Source organism: Synchiropus splendidus, chromosome 14 (assembly GCF_027744825.2).
Source record: "Synchiropus splendidus isolate RoL2022-P1 chromosome 14, RoL_Sspl_1.0, whole genome shotgun sequence".
Taxonomy (NCBI): domain Eukaryota; kingdom Metazoa; phylum Chordata; class Actinopteri; order Syngnathiformes; family Callionymidae; genus Synchiropus; species Synchiropus splendidus.
The window spans coordinates 7,119,317-7,133,213 of record NC_071347.1 but is presented as its reverse complement, the minus strand read 5'-3'; the positions used below and the strand labels follow the sequence as shown (position 1 = coordinate 7,133,213).

Here is a 13,897-nt window from a genome sequence, read left to right as displayed (position 1 = left end):
TTCATGTTGGCACAGTAAGATTATATACGAGATATCTTGAATGGTCGGACATCATTTTTAAGGATTTTGTTTTCGTTTTTTCAGTGATCGCGATATGCCGAGTATTTACCGTGTAAATCTGAGGCTCAACTGCACGTGACTGTCCATGTCCTGAGAACAAAAACGTAAAATACTGTGCACTCCTGAAATTAGTAAAATGTATGTTGAATCAAAATAGAAGAAAATAAAGCAAATAATCAAACTCCAAATCAACAAAATTTGGAGTTAAACGTCCGTCTTCTGCACTTCAAACATTGATCCTCAAGAGAGCGCTGTTGTACAGAGCCTGTTGCAAGGAATGAATTAAATTAAATCTGGAGTATATTTTGTTTGATTAGATTAGAGCAAATGATATCTGATGATTTCCTTCTAATTGATTTTAATTTAGATTATTAAAATGTATGATCGGCAAATACCGACTAAAACTCATCAACAATGAATGAAGACATTATTGAGGTTAGGGCTGAAACTATTTCTTTTCCATGAGTATGCAGCAAGGATTGTTGACTTGTACAGACTGAGAGGCACCCTGGCCCAACACGCCAACATAGATTATTATTATTATTATTATTATTATTATTATTATTATTATTATTATTATTATTATTATTATTATTATTATTATGTGGCATCATTACCAATACCCTAAGACCATGCCACAATCTCATCATAAAAAAAACCCAAAAAGATTTAACACTTTGAGTGTCCACTGTTAACTGTTAATATACAGTGTGTTTTAGTCAGAATTCTATACGAGTATATGAATTGCTTTTATAGAGGGTTCAGAATGTCAGTCCGAGCCGGAAACGGGCTCATACTGTTACTCATAACTACTCATTCACAAACACTTACTGTATTTTCATTATTCATTTGAAGGCTTAATAGCATTTATTCGCAGTGAATCCAGTACACAAGGGTCTTTTTTGCCCTCACTTCCCCCCGTTTTACGACTCAACATTTCTTATTTTGTGACATCTTGAGGCAACGCGCCGATTGGCTGCCACACCCGGAAGTGACGCAGGGTGATTTCAGCGACGTACTATTTACTGTCTGAACTGTCAGGCTCATGCGGTCTTCATGAGTGCTCTGTGTCCGTCCTAACTATGGCGACCTTGTTGTCGCCCTTGTCTCTTCTAAAACACGCGGACGCTCTCCAGAAGGCGAACATGTTGTGTCGTCTAATGCAGGGTTTACAGCGACAGCCGCTGCAGTCCGGTCTGTGGAGGCGGAATTTCGGCGCGGTGTCCCGGGGACTCGGTCCACTCCTGTCCTCCAGGTCTGCACAGAGAAGCTCCTCTGCATCAATGTCCAGCAGCTCGGACAGCACAGATAGACTTTGGTCTTTGTACAATGAAGCTAAGAAGGCGACCGCAGGTACGACAATGCCACTGTTTGCCAAGAATCTGGTAATAACACTGCCATAAAACTGGAATGAGTCATGCAATATCTATTTATTTTAAGTATAGCACTTGCTGAAACCGGTTTAAACTAGCAAGCAAAAAAGTTTGGTGATGTTTGGTTAGCACTTGGACATGGATAATGAGTTTTTATTGTGAATTATATAGATTATCTTGCAGAGGAGCATTCTTTATTTCTCATTTATGGGATGCACAATTGCGTTTGGGAACAATAAAACATGAATACGTTTGTTCAGCACAATGTTTAGCAATGTTGCTGCTGTCTGTTGGATAAAAAGTTATTCACAACAACTATGGGTGCTGTGATACCAACCGGAAGAGCAGTGGTGGACGAATAATAATGAAATCACAGTTCAAACTTGTGGGAGGCTTGTGTGCTAATGTTCGTCAAAAATAATGAGATAATAATAAGAGACATTAGAGAGAGATTTACAAATGTATTGCTCCATTGAAAAAGAAAGTAGACAATGGTTGAACTTTGTTCTTCTCTGTGTTGGCAGATATGATGCCTGCCTTGGCTACAAACACAACCAACCCAAACACCATCTTTGCCAACAATGAGATGAGCCTTCGAGACATCGAGATCTATGGCTTTGATTATGATTACACTCTGGCCTTTTACTCCAGCCACCTTCACACCCTCATCTTCAACATTGCTCGGGATATCCTGATCTCCAAGCACAGGGTGTGTCTTCATTTGTTCTTTACCTGACAGTAGAGGCTCACATTCTTAAATCTGTGAGTAATTGTGACTTGGCCGAGTTCCAATATGTTTGAGGAGCTGTCATTTTTAAAGGCCTAGAAACTTTGAACTTCCTAACAGCACTGTATGAAAACAACAATGTCTTTGTGTTGTGGACATCAAATTGTTTTTTTCCCTTTCTTGTCTAGTATCCAGAGGATCTGCGAAAGTATGAATATATTCCAAATTTTGCAGTCAGAGGACTTCACTATGATGTTCAGAAGGTGCAACACACTTTGCTGCAAATGCAGAACATTGACCCTTGAGTGTACGAAGATCATTTTGTTCATCGACTCTTAACATGTCGCAGGCACTGCTGATGAAGATTGATGCTTTTCATTACATACAGTTGGGAACTGTTTACAGGTATTGGAGGGACTGACACTGGATGGGCAATGCTGATAAGTGAGAGAATTTGCATCCTAAAGCCTGTATCAGATTCATTTTAATAAGATTTATGGACAAATCCTCAGTCTGCATTCATTAAAATGAATAGTTTGTATTATTGAAAATATATTTAGTAATAAATAATAATGTTAGCCGGTCAGGTTATAAGGGTAATGGATATTATTAACCAGGGTTGGCCACTCCTCTGTATTGATAAACTATGTACTTGCCTCCGCATCTTTTTGATTAAATCATTTTTAAGTTATTCACATTATTAATGGTTTTGTATCACAAAAAGAACGACTGCAAAAATTATATAAAAATCATTGTGGTTTTAAGTGTTTTTGGAACTGAGTTGAAAGGCTCTAGTTTGATACACACTTCTGAATCAAAGTAAATAATGTTTATGAGGAAAATATTGACTTCACTTTAAGTGGCGGAGATTTAGCTGAAATATTTCATATTTGATTTCATATAGTTAGAAGTCACATGACATTTTCACCCTCCACTAGTTTGGGTTTTCCCTTGGAGAAGTTACATTGTAATATTCATGGGCAGGTTTTCATGACAGTGTTGAAGGGTTGTTGAGGTTTCATGAAATAGTGTCCTGATTTTCAGAGGCCATCAGGTGGCACTGTCTTTTGTAAAATGTTTCAAGTTGAACAACTGCATCAGTGAAAGCTCACATCACTTCAAAACCAACATCAACATCTAGTGGCCTTTGAAAATTAGGTCACTGTTTCATTAACCCTGCAATACTGTCTCATGATACCTCATCCACCCATCATCACTAATATGTAAGATACTGCAAGAAACAAATGGTGTCGTTATGTGTATCGGTATTCAATAGTATTTACGGTTATATGTTCCCAAAATATCAGATGGCTGCTAAGGCAAACCAGCGAAAGTTTGTAGAAGGAATAAATCAAGATTGCAGAGTTCAGATTAGATGATTGATAAACCAAAAATGAGAATTCAGGTTAAGAGAGTATTTTCATTTTTCAGACATTTGGTGTAAAATGATAGTTCTGATCAGGCAGCAAATATCTTCAAAGGTTGCTGCCTGTGAGGCAGAGTTGTGTTTGCGTGGGGTGAAAGAGTTGGACAGCGTCCAAACTGATGCCTGTGGAGGACATTTTATTTTATTGGATCATGATATCGAACAAACTGAGTGATCCATCTTGCTCTATCATTTTTCCACAGGGGCCTTCATCCTGTTTCTGAAGAGGAAGTGATTGCCATGTATGAAGGTTGCCATGTGCCCTTAGAGATCATGAGCGACTTCTATGGCAAGGTGACTTAAAAACATAGACGGCACCAGAGTCTTGCGATCTTGTGAGGTATTCATTGTGATGTTTTCATGTGTCATGCAGAGTTCTCATGGTCACACAATGAAGCAGTTCATGGACATTTTCTCCCTGCCGGAGATGACCCTGTTGTCCTGTGTAAACGATTTCTTCATGAGACACAACATTGACTACGAGCCGGTCCATCTGTATAAAGATGTGAAGGTGAACTACTGTGTCTTTATTCCTTCTTTTCCTGCGTGTTTGTAGCTCAGCGTGTGAGTTGTAAATCCTGCATATGTACATGTTTACGCCATGTTGCGCAATGTTACTGCAGCCAGCAATCTTAATTTTAGATCTGCACACCCGTGGCTAATTTTAGCCAAACAAGCCTTCCTCCTGCCATCTGTGTCTGTTACTTCAGAGCGAGGGGGTGCAAGAAATCAGCGGGGCAGCTGTCACACCGGGCCTGTCTGTTTTCTGTGACACCTCAACATTTTTGACGGATCGCTGTCATTAAAAGCCTCACCCGCACTCGCCATTCCACGGCTGCTGCTCACACATTTCCAAGGACGTTCTCCTTCCTTGCTGAGCCCGATTTATTATTCAATATTACCCCTGTCATTTTTCAATCTTCTTTAGATCATGGTGTGCATCAAATGATCATCGTATGGTAAAAGAAGTTTGTCCTCAAGAGAGCGACCCATTCCTCGATACACAAGGACACATGAGGCTGTTGACAATGTGTCACAATGTTCTCTCTTTGACATGGGAAGAGGAAAACTTCACGGCTTTTATCCTTCAGTTGAAATTTGTATTCACAGTCACACGTTCTTTGTGCTTCCAAGTCAACTGTTTATGTGCCGAGGAAGTGTCGCTACGGCAGTTGAATGCTAACATTTTCTCTCTGAAGTCAGGACTTTCCTGCTCAAGGCTGTTGACTTTTCCTCTTCGCAGGAAGCCATTCGAGATGTCCATGTCAAGGGCATTATGTACCGCGCTGTGGAGGCTGATATTGGTAATCTTCTGTGATTTATACTACTTCATTTGTGACTAACGTTGGAGAGCGGCATAGAAAACACGATCAATTAGACGGCTGCGGCGATGCTGTCGCCCAGTCATAAAAAATTAATCCAGGAATAATAAGTCGCTGATATATGAAGAAATTAAACCACTGCAATGCCAACACTTTCCCCTCTAACTGTATTTCTCTTGCCCTTTGTTTGATTTCTTTCACAGAGAAATACATTTGTTATGGCGAGCAGAGTCACGCTGTGCTTAAGAAGCTGTCAGAGCACGGGAAAAAGATGTTCCTCATTACCAACAGCCCCTTTGACTTTGTGTAAGTGTGAGCTAACAGTGGCTTTAATAACATTTTGATACGGTATTCAACATCAAACAAAGTACTTTCTTTGACTCCCTGTGTGTGTGTGTGTGTGTGTGTGTGTGTGTGTGTGTGTGTGTGTGTGTGTGTGTGTGTGTGTGTGTGTGTGTGTGTGTGTGTGTGTGTGTGTGTGTGTGTGTGTGTGTGTGTGTGTGTGTGTGTGTGTGTGTGTGTGTGTGTGTGTGTGTGTGTGCGCTTTCATTCAAGGCAAACAAGTGTGTGTGTTTATTTATACATAAATCTAATTGTGCAAAATTACAAATCATATTTTTTTAATAAATTTATTTTTGTTTATGTTTAATTCTCATAAAAAAGTTTTATCTTTGTACTAAGGGCCAGTGATTGTGGGATCTGCCATTGCAATAAAACAATGAAACAAGACCAACGTGGAGTATATTCCCTTAGTTCATGGGTGTCAAACACAATCCAGGCTGAACACAGATTTTATTTATTGACGAGTCAAACATCTTTAAGCACATGAGGCATGCCTGTACTCAACTGAAACACATTTGCGTAGCAACCAAAATGTACTTCCTTCTCAGCACAACCCTGATGAATAGTGTAATGCTGCTGACCTCGGCGGAAATAAAGTGAAGTGTCTCTCTCCTCTCCAGTGACAGAGGAATGACCTACATCGTGGGGAAAGACTGGAGGGATCTTTTTGACGTCGTCATCGTTCAAGCAGACAAACCTGGTTTCTTCAACGACAGGAGAAAGTGAGTTGCTGAATGCGTGCAGTCTCTGCTGTTCCTGATTCTGACCACTAGGAGTCGCTTGAGCCCATAGCTTGAAAAGCCACCTGCCTGCAGCCGCAGCAGGAGCTTGAGCAGTGTTTGTACACACAATGTATGGTGCTGCAAGGTCATTTGTAATCTGTCAGTATTAATGTCTGCGATGGCTGTGTGTTTTGTCCCTTAAGACCTTTCAGGCGTGTGACGGACAAAGGTGCACTTCTGTGGGACCGAATCCACCGGCTGGAAAAAGGGCAAATCTACAAGCAGGTATGGTGCCAAGTAATTACCCTTACAATCCACTTGAACAAGCTGACAAACGACTCCTGGATGCTCATAAAATACATGGATGATTTAATGTTTGTGTGTTTAATCACTGCAGGGAAACCTTTATGAGTTCCTCAGACTGACTGGCTGGAGGGGATCCAAAGTGCTCTACTTTGGGGATCACATCTACAGCGACTTGGCAGTAAGTGGAAATGTCTACGGGGAAAAAGGTCATTTCAGGACCATGTTTAAGTGCAGTAATAGGTTGTGATTAATTGAACCAAACTTTATGTTCCATAAGCCACTTCCTGCTTTAATGTCAGAGTAATTGGAGGAATCTAATAAAGTTTATTTTGTGATGCTTAAATTAAGTTGCCTTAAAGCTGTGTTTAAACTCTGGAGAATGTGTGGCTATATTGCTTTATGTATATATTATATATGCTCCTGCAAAAACTAATAAGCATGAGGTCCACTACTGGAGAGATGCCTGAAGATAAAAGCAATTATTATTTCAACATTCCATTTGGAGATGCTTTATGAATTTCAGACAAAATTTATCTTTGGCATTTACATTTTTCCCGGCACTGAACCTCAAGTGTGGTTAGCCACCCTTTGATAGCGAAAACAGCAAACATTTTTTGATATTTAAAATAATGTACCATATTTCCAAGTCTGTTTTCTATCTTCCTCGCTGGAGGTGACCTTGAAGCACTAAGTTGACAGCCCTGTTATCTAAAGTTATTGTCATTATTATGTGTATAAAAACATTACCTGTACCGTCTTTTAGTGACATAAGCAGCTGTCAGACAAGGATTTACATAACATTAACGGTCTACCCTATTTTTAGAAATAAATCCTCCAGTCATGTACGATAATGTTTCTAATTTCAAAAGACGTCAACATTTACAATGATAAAGAATAATACTCTCTCTGCTGAGACAGAATTTTGTAACTAAATCCTTTAGGCCCCTTCGTTTCCCAGATAGCACGGGGAAATAAAAAGTGTACTCTAAAAAAAATATAAAGCAAAGATAAAGATTTCAGGGTTTTTTTTTACACTCCTGGTTCACTGTCCAATGCAACCCATATATTGAAGTACTTCAAAACACTAGACCAGAGACTGGACAGTTCAGTGCTCAGCTGCTCCTCTCTGCATCCGCTGGTGCCAAACTGCGGTGAATCCATCAAAGGTCTGTGTGAATGGATGGGAAATGATGTCATGTCTGCATTTGCTCCAGCCATGTTTATACACACACAGTTTGCAAATGTATTTGAAATGTGCACAGAAGGCACTATTTGTACAAAATTGCATCCAGTTCATTAATTCAAATGGTGGTCAATAAATGAATTTGCATTTCCTCCTTTTAGATCATTTTAGTAGGAAGGGTGGGCAACTTTAAACTGAGTGAGCATCAATTGAGAACAAGAGTAGCATCAGCATCATTTGAAATAAATATTAACCTGTTGGCCCATCATAAAAGCTGAAAAAAATGGAAGACAATATATTAAAAAAGAAGGTTTGCATGATGATGCAAAGAGGATGTTTGTATGTAAAAGTGTAATGTATTAATAAAGCAAAAGTTATTTTTCAATTATTTTGAATCTGAAGTTGAGGAGCAGAAACATGAGATATAAAATACATTTAACATGAAATATTTTCTGCCTTCAGAGTCCTAATAGAAAAACAGTAACATGCATTTTAAATATGTTTTCTGTTTTGAGGCTTAGCCTTTTATTTAAATTGCATCATTTTCGGAGTGTTTGCAAAGCCACGGTACTTAGATTCTAATTACTGTAAAATATCGCCTTCTGAAATATTGACTCAGTCTTTGAAACAAACACCCCCACTCTTAAAGTTAAATTGGCTCTACATTACGCTCGACTGACAGCCAGTCTAATAGGAGTCTGTGTTTCCTGATGTATAATCCCTACATATCGCTCAGTAATGAGTCTCTATGCATTTACTTCTGACCTGGAAACTCGCCATCAGCTGTCATTCTGCCAAACTTAACCAGCGGAGATGCAGTTGTGTACTTTGTTAGTGAGTGGAAGCTGAATTTGGATGTAAATGAGCAACTTAATGTGATGCTTATAGCAGAGTGAGATTAGTGGAGCGTTGTGCTGGTGGCTTCGTGCCAACTGTCAAACATGTCACAAGGCTTGTGAGTGTGCAAGTGTTGCCTCCCACACTTGGCTGAAACCATCCTTGCAATGAGGGACAGCTAAAGCACCACAGACGGGGACAGGTGGGCAGGAGTAAAGAAGTCCTTCTGTTGTGTCCACACATTCAACTACTCATCAGAAAATCTGGCCACTGTATCATACATGTCGCTGAAGACTGCGGCTTGCTTTCTCTTTTCTTGTTCAGCAACTGAACACTGTATTTATGTTGTTTTTACTTTTTAAATAATTAATCTGCTCCCCAGTATCCTCAGCCCAAATTATTGCCTCCATGATTTGAGTCATATAATTCATGATGAAACCACAAGAAACAACATTGAGCAACTCTAGGAATGGCAATTGTGTTTTCGCATAAGTGCGTTTGTGTTTGTCATAGAGAAATCGACACTAATAGGAACACTTTCTTTTTGAGTTTTATATTTTTTCAGCCCCAGTAAGTGGTTATGTTTCAGGTCTACTTACGACTCATGACACAGACGCATCAAACCTCCCAAATCTGACACACTCCATCGGGAATACATCTTTAATATCGACTCTTAAAATGATAATTATTATGAAATCTTCTATTGTCAGTGGTGGGAGGAAGATGTGTGAGACAGAGAAAGAATGCGAAGCTAAATGTTCACGCAAAATAAAGCAAGTAAAAACAAAAACAAAACAAAGTCCATAGTCCAAATAGGGTTAGAATGGTTGGGGACACAACTATAAAAGAGTGTAAAAGCTGTCAAAGAAGCAAAACAAAAGGTGCTGGGCCACAAAAACAGATAAAACGCCTCAGAAATGCCAAGGACAAATGGAAGCTGAAAGCTGAATGAGGCCATTTGGCCAGAAAACTCCCATCAGAGCAGGAGTCTGACCTTCAAAAATATAAGTGTAGCACAGGAATGAAAGGGAACACCATTTATGGAGGAGACATGTAGCACACACACACACACATTCACGTTAGTTTCATTATTTTTGTGAGGACCGCTCATTCCTGTAATGCTTTCCCCAGCCTCTCAACCTAAACCTAACCATCCAAAACAAACTTGTGGGGACCAACAAAAATGTCCCCAAAATGCAAAACCTCCTCAGGAGTAGGTGTCTTTCCCCACAAATATAGCTATACAAGTACACACACACGCACACAGTGCCACTTGGTCCCAGCACCTCTGTCATTATAATTCAGCCGTCCAGCTCTTAATGTCCATCAAGTGAGTCAGGAGGAGATTTAAAGAGCAAGAGTTTTCCTCCTTCAAGGGGGTAATAATGTCGCTGTCATCGGTGTAACAATGCAACAATACTCAGTTTTCTGGAGCCCCAAGTGGTAGAAGATAGAGCAGGATCTAAAGCGGCCTGAAGGTGGAGCCCTGAGGAGCTCCACATGAAACGTGCAGTGGATGATTCAGAGTCTGCCAATTTCACAGTCATGGACCTGCTGGTTATATAGGACGCAGAGTGATGGAGGTGTGAAATGAAAATGTTGTGGTCAACCATATCAAGTGCAGCAGACACCTGAATGACAGGTTATGTCCTGGAAAGCTCTTACCAGAGGGATTCTAAGCTGTGTCATGGCCTCACACCAGAAAATATTAAGCTGTCTGCCTCAATCTTTTTCTCATCCTATGTGTTGGAAAGAAGCTGCTACTTGTAGATCTCTGACAAGATTTGTTGATCCTTGGATGTTGTACACTTCAGGACCTGACCCTGAAACATGGCTGGAGGACAGGCGCCATCATCCCTGAGCTGAGGAAAGAGATCAAGATCATGAACACCGAGCAGTACAGTCACATGATGACCTGGCTGCAGGCGTTGACTGGACTCATAGAGCAGATGCAGGTGAGGAGAGTCCATGCTTTAAACAATGGTTGCCGACTCATGAAGCAGAATATAAATGAGAGAGTGAGACATTGTAACCCATTTATATTGTGATGAACACATTTAAACTTTAAAATCTGGAAGTATAAACTTAAAAGCAAATTATATGAATCGTATATTGAATATTTTAGATGTCTATTTTGACAAATCCTTGCAAAAAAATTGAAAAAGGAAATGAAAACAAATATCTGACAACTTATTTAGTCGCAAATCTGGTTCAATTATGATTTTTTACATTTTTATTTTGAAGTGTTGTTAAGCTGAGCATGAAACATTTACTTATGTTGTCACGTGTCTGGATTTTGTTCTTCTGTAAAGGTACACAGAGATCCTGCCTCCCGAGCTGTGGTGGAGGAGTGGATCACAGAAAGAGATGCGATGAGGTGCGCTACTGTATTGTCATGGCTTGTTCATCATCGCTTCATAGATGCTCTAATCTTCAGCCTCACGTCTGATTTCCAGGCCGCAGACCAAAGATATTTTCAACCCTCAGTTCGGGAGCCTATTCAGGACGTACCACAACCCCACCTACTTCTCCCGCCGCCTGTCGCGCTTCGCCGACATCTACATGGCTTCCATTAGCTGCCTGCTCAACTACGACCTGCAACACACCTTCTTCCCCCGCCGCACGCCACTGCAGCACGAGTCTCCGTTCTGGCCCGAACACAGCCCAGGTGGTCCTAACTTCTCAGCGCAGCTCGGCAGAGAGTAGAGGCTAGTGGAGGCCATGAAGGTCTCTCGCTGATGACATCACCATTCTTGTACATGTTAGTTTTATCGCCAAGATCAAATTCAGTCACAAAAGGGAAACTTTTCAATGCAGTTGTTTAATGTGCTGTTTATAGTCTGTTCACAGTGGAATCTCGTGAACTCAGTAACAAGTGTGTTTTCACGTTCAGTGAGTAACTTTATGCAAAACTAAGAAAACATGTTTACACTCGCACTGACTGCATCTTTGTGAGATCTTTAGTTTATCATTTTCCATAAGATTAAATGCCTATGCAGTTGGACTTTCAACTCTACAAGCTGATGGTAAACACCATCAAATGGTAGTGTCGCCTCCTGCAAGATGGCTTCATCAGCGCCAGCTCGCTGATGCCGGAGGTGGGCTCTCTTTTTAAGTCACAGCCTTGAAAATGTTTAATGTGAAGCATGCTGCGCTCCGTAACAGACTTTCCTGACACCAAACACTCGAATGAGTTGTGCCTACCAGAGCCACAATTATACTCCCGACCCCAAATGAGTCCTGAAATGCTCATCCTTTCATTACTGTCTTTTTTTCCCCACAACCTTTAATTCGACATTTGACTCGCTGAGTGTGGCTCTCTCCCCTGTCCTGGTGTGTGTTTCTGTGTGAGTCTAAAACATGCTCTGAATCCCAGAGATTGGTCTATGCAGGGTTCTAAATGGACCAGATGGCAGGCAGCAGATGATAAAACGCTCATTACGACTGTAAGCCTGGAAAGTCGCACTCGGAAAAATGACTTGGGATAATCTGAATGGGAGTGGGGACGGTAGAAAATAGCACAGAGACAATGGTGATCCACATGTCGATGTGTTTTGGGCTTCTGCGGTGTGAATGGTGGATTTGTGATCGGCTTTTTGTGATGGTGAGAGATGGTCCCTCTGAATATGGAGATCGGCTTGAGCTTCCTCATGTCTCATCTGGGCTGTCTGGTCAGCACCTTGCAGCCATAATCATCCTGTTAATCCACATTTCTTATGCAACACAAATTCAAGTGAAATTGTTCAACCATTTATTCAGTTTGATGACATCACTTGGTCTTTCTCCTGTTGTTCAGCAGCTTAGTGGTCTTGGATTCACTCGCCTGCTGCCCAACAGCTGGCTCCTTCTCTCTCTTATTCAAGGATGAATCCCCCTGAATGAAATGATCTGGTCGCATTCCAAACATTTCTGCTCTTCAGTCTTTTATTCATCTCATTTAGATGCTCACGAACTGCTGAGTCATGTTTTCAGTGAGACATATATATGTGTGTGTGTGTGTGTGCTTTACAACTCCAGTAGATTCTAATATAGAACGCTCAACTGTCCGGTGTCGTGGGCTGCTACCTCCTGTGTAGCAGGAAAAGCATTTAGACAATATATTTCTGGCCCCTGGTGGTGCGTGCTCACTGGGAATGGCGTCCTTCTCTGCACTGCTCCATCCACTGTTTATGTGTGGTTACTGAAAATACAAATGCAGCAGTATTTTGTAACAGAGAATGTTAGCCTCAAATCAAAATAGCTAATGTTGGGCGGGCTGGTTATTGAACGTAAGCAACACATCACCTGTACAGTACTTGCTGTCAACTCGCCTTTTAATCTGCCTTAGTCGCTCACTGACCTTAGTCTGGTAACTGTAGTACATGATTCTCAAGCTTTGGCTGTTGTGGTGCTCGCTCTCTAGAAGAGCTCTCAGTGCTGTGTTGCTGTGTTTGGAGTAGTTAACCACTACTGGCCTCTCTAAGTGCATGAATTCACTGTTTCTACAGACCATTACAAAGGTATTGGATCACTGCAGCAAAATACCGAGTTCCGAATCATATTAAGAATCAGAAAATGTATTTCTCTGATTCTCATCAGGACCACTTCCCTTGTGAATCTTTTTCTTGACCCGTGATACGGTATTTTTCTCTAATGTATGTTTTATCTGCACTGGGAATACTGAGAATTGTTTTATGTGGCTGTGGTACTGTACTATTATGTGGTACATAATAGTTATTATTATTTTAAGAATCATGTATTTAAATGACTCAACTGATTTTATCATTTTGCCTCATGCTTATAAATGTTTTTTTCTGGATTTCACTCTGCTTTCGCTGTTCAAATTGCTGACAGTCAGTCACAACTTTCCATCTCAAGTTGTCAGGAGTTTCAGTCACATGTGTTGTGCTAACCATCCTACAACTGATACCATTGAACTTTGAATGAACTTTGAAACGTTGAACTTTTTTTTCATGTTTGGAGTGAAGCTGAGAATTAGAAACACTTTCATCCTGGCCATTATTAAAATAATAACTAACAACACTGTAGCAACACCAAATTGCAAATTGTCAATATCTCCAAATAAGTTTTATTGATGTAGGGGCTTGTCAAAATTATATTACACTGCTATTATTCTTCCTATTGTGGGGAAGTTTGGCAAAAAGGGACTATGCTTCCAATAAATGCAGTCAGAGGTCGGTCCAAACCTTTGTTCTCGACTGCCTTGATGATCAGAAACAGCTATATTTGCACTTTGCAGCACTGTTTTTGTGAGTTGCTTTGTGTGCTTTGTTGACATTTTGGCAATATAGAAGTGCAGTTGAACTGTACTAATATGTAATATATTTGCGTCAGTCGTGAATGAGATATTTGAATTAGTCCTAAGTGTTTTATTTCTGGGTTATACTGGTAAAAATACTGACGTCATGATCCTGTTTCTCCTTTCCTCCCGCCAGTCTGAGTCGCACACCAATGTAATCCCCTACAATGTTGTTTTCTGTTGTTTCCAGCTGCCCCAAGCAACAAGAATAAATGATTTTCTTTTGTACATAGTTGCAAGTTATTTCTTTGTCTGAGCTGTACTTTCACTATTTATTAAAAGTCTGCTGAAAGAAAGATT

At 40.4% G+C, this 13,897-nt stretch overlaps 1 protein-coding gene across 1 annotated transcript; it reads left to right on the top strand.

Annotated features, from left to right (window-relative positions):
• Nucleotides 1-1,086: 1,086 nt before the first annotated feature.
• nt5dc3 (5'-nucleotidase domain containing 3) lies at nucleotides 1,087-13,852 on the top strand. Its single transcript, XM_053886421.1, has 14 exons — nucleotides 1,087-1,413; nucleotides 1,958-2,142; nucleotides 2,349-2,423; nucleotides 2,510-2,565; nucleotides 3,790-3,880; nucleotides 3,960-4,097; nucleotides 4,830-4,890; nucleotides 5,112-5,214; nucleotides 5,871-5,972; nucleotides 6,176-6,257; nucleotides 6,370-6,456; nucleotides 10,113-10,253; nucleotides 10,611-10,675; nucleotides 10,755-13,852. Exons 1-14 carry the CDS (start codon nucleotides 1,143-1,145, stop codon nucleotides 11,002-11,004), a joined length of 1,707 nt encoding a protein of 568 aa, XP_053742396.1. The 5' UTR covers nucleotides 1,087-1,142; the 3' UTR covers nucleotides 11,005-13,852.
• Nucleotides 13,853-13,897: the final 45 nt, after the last annotated feature.

Excerpts from the sequence above, each read along its gene's own strand:
- nt5dc3 (XM_053886421.1), top strand. The coding sequence starts at position 1,143 with ATGGCGACCTTGTTGTCGCCCTTGTCTCTTCTAAAACACGCGGACGCT. Across the intron at positions 4,098-4,829 it reads ATCTGTATAAAGATGTGAAG|GAAGCCATTCGAGATGTCCA; the intron begins GTGAACTACTGT and ends TCCTCTTCGCAG. Across the intron at positions 4,891-5,111 it reads CGCTGTGGAGGCTGATATTG|AGAAATACATTTGTTATGGC; the intron begins GTAATCTTCTGT and ends TTTCTTTCACAG.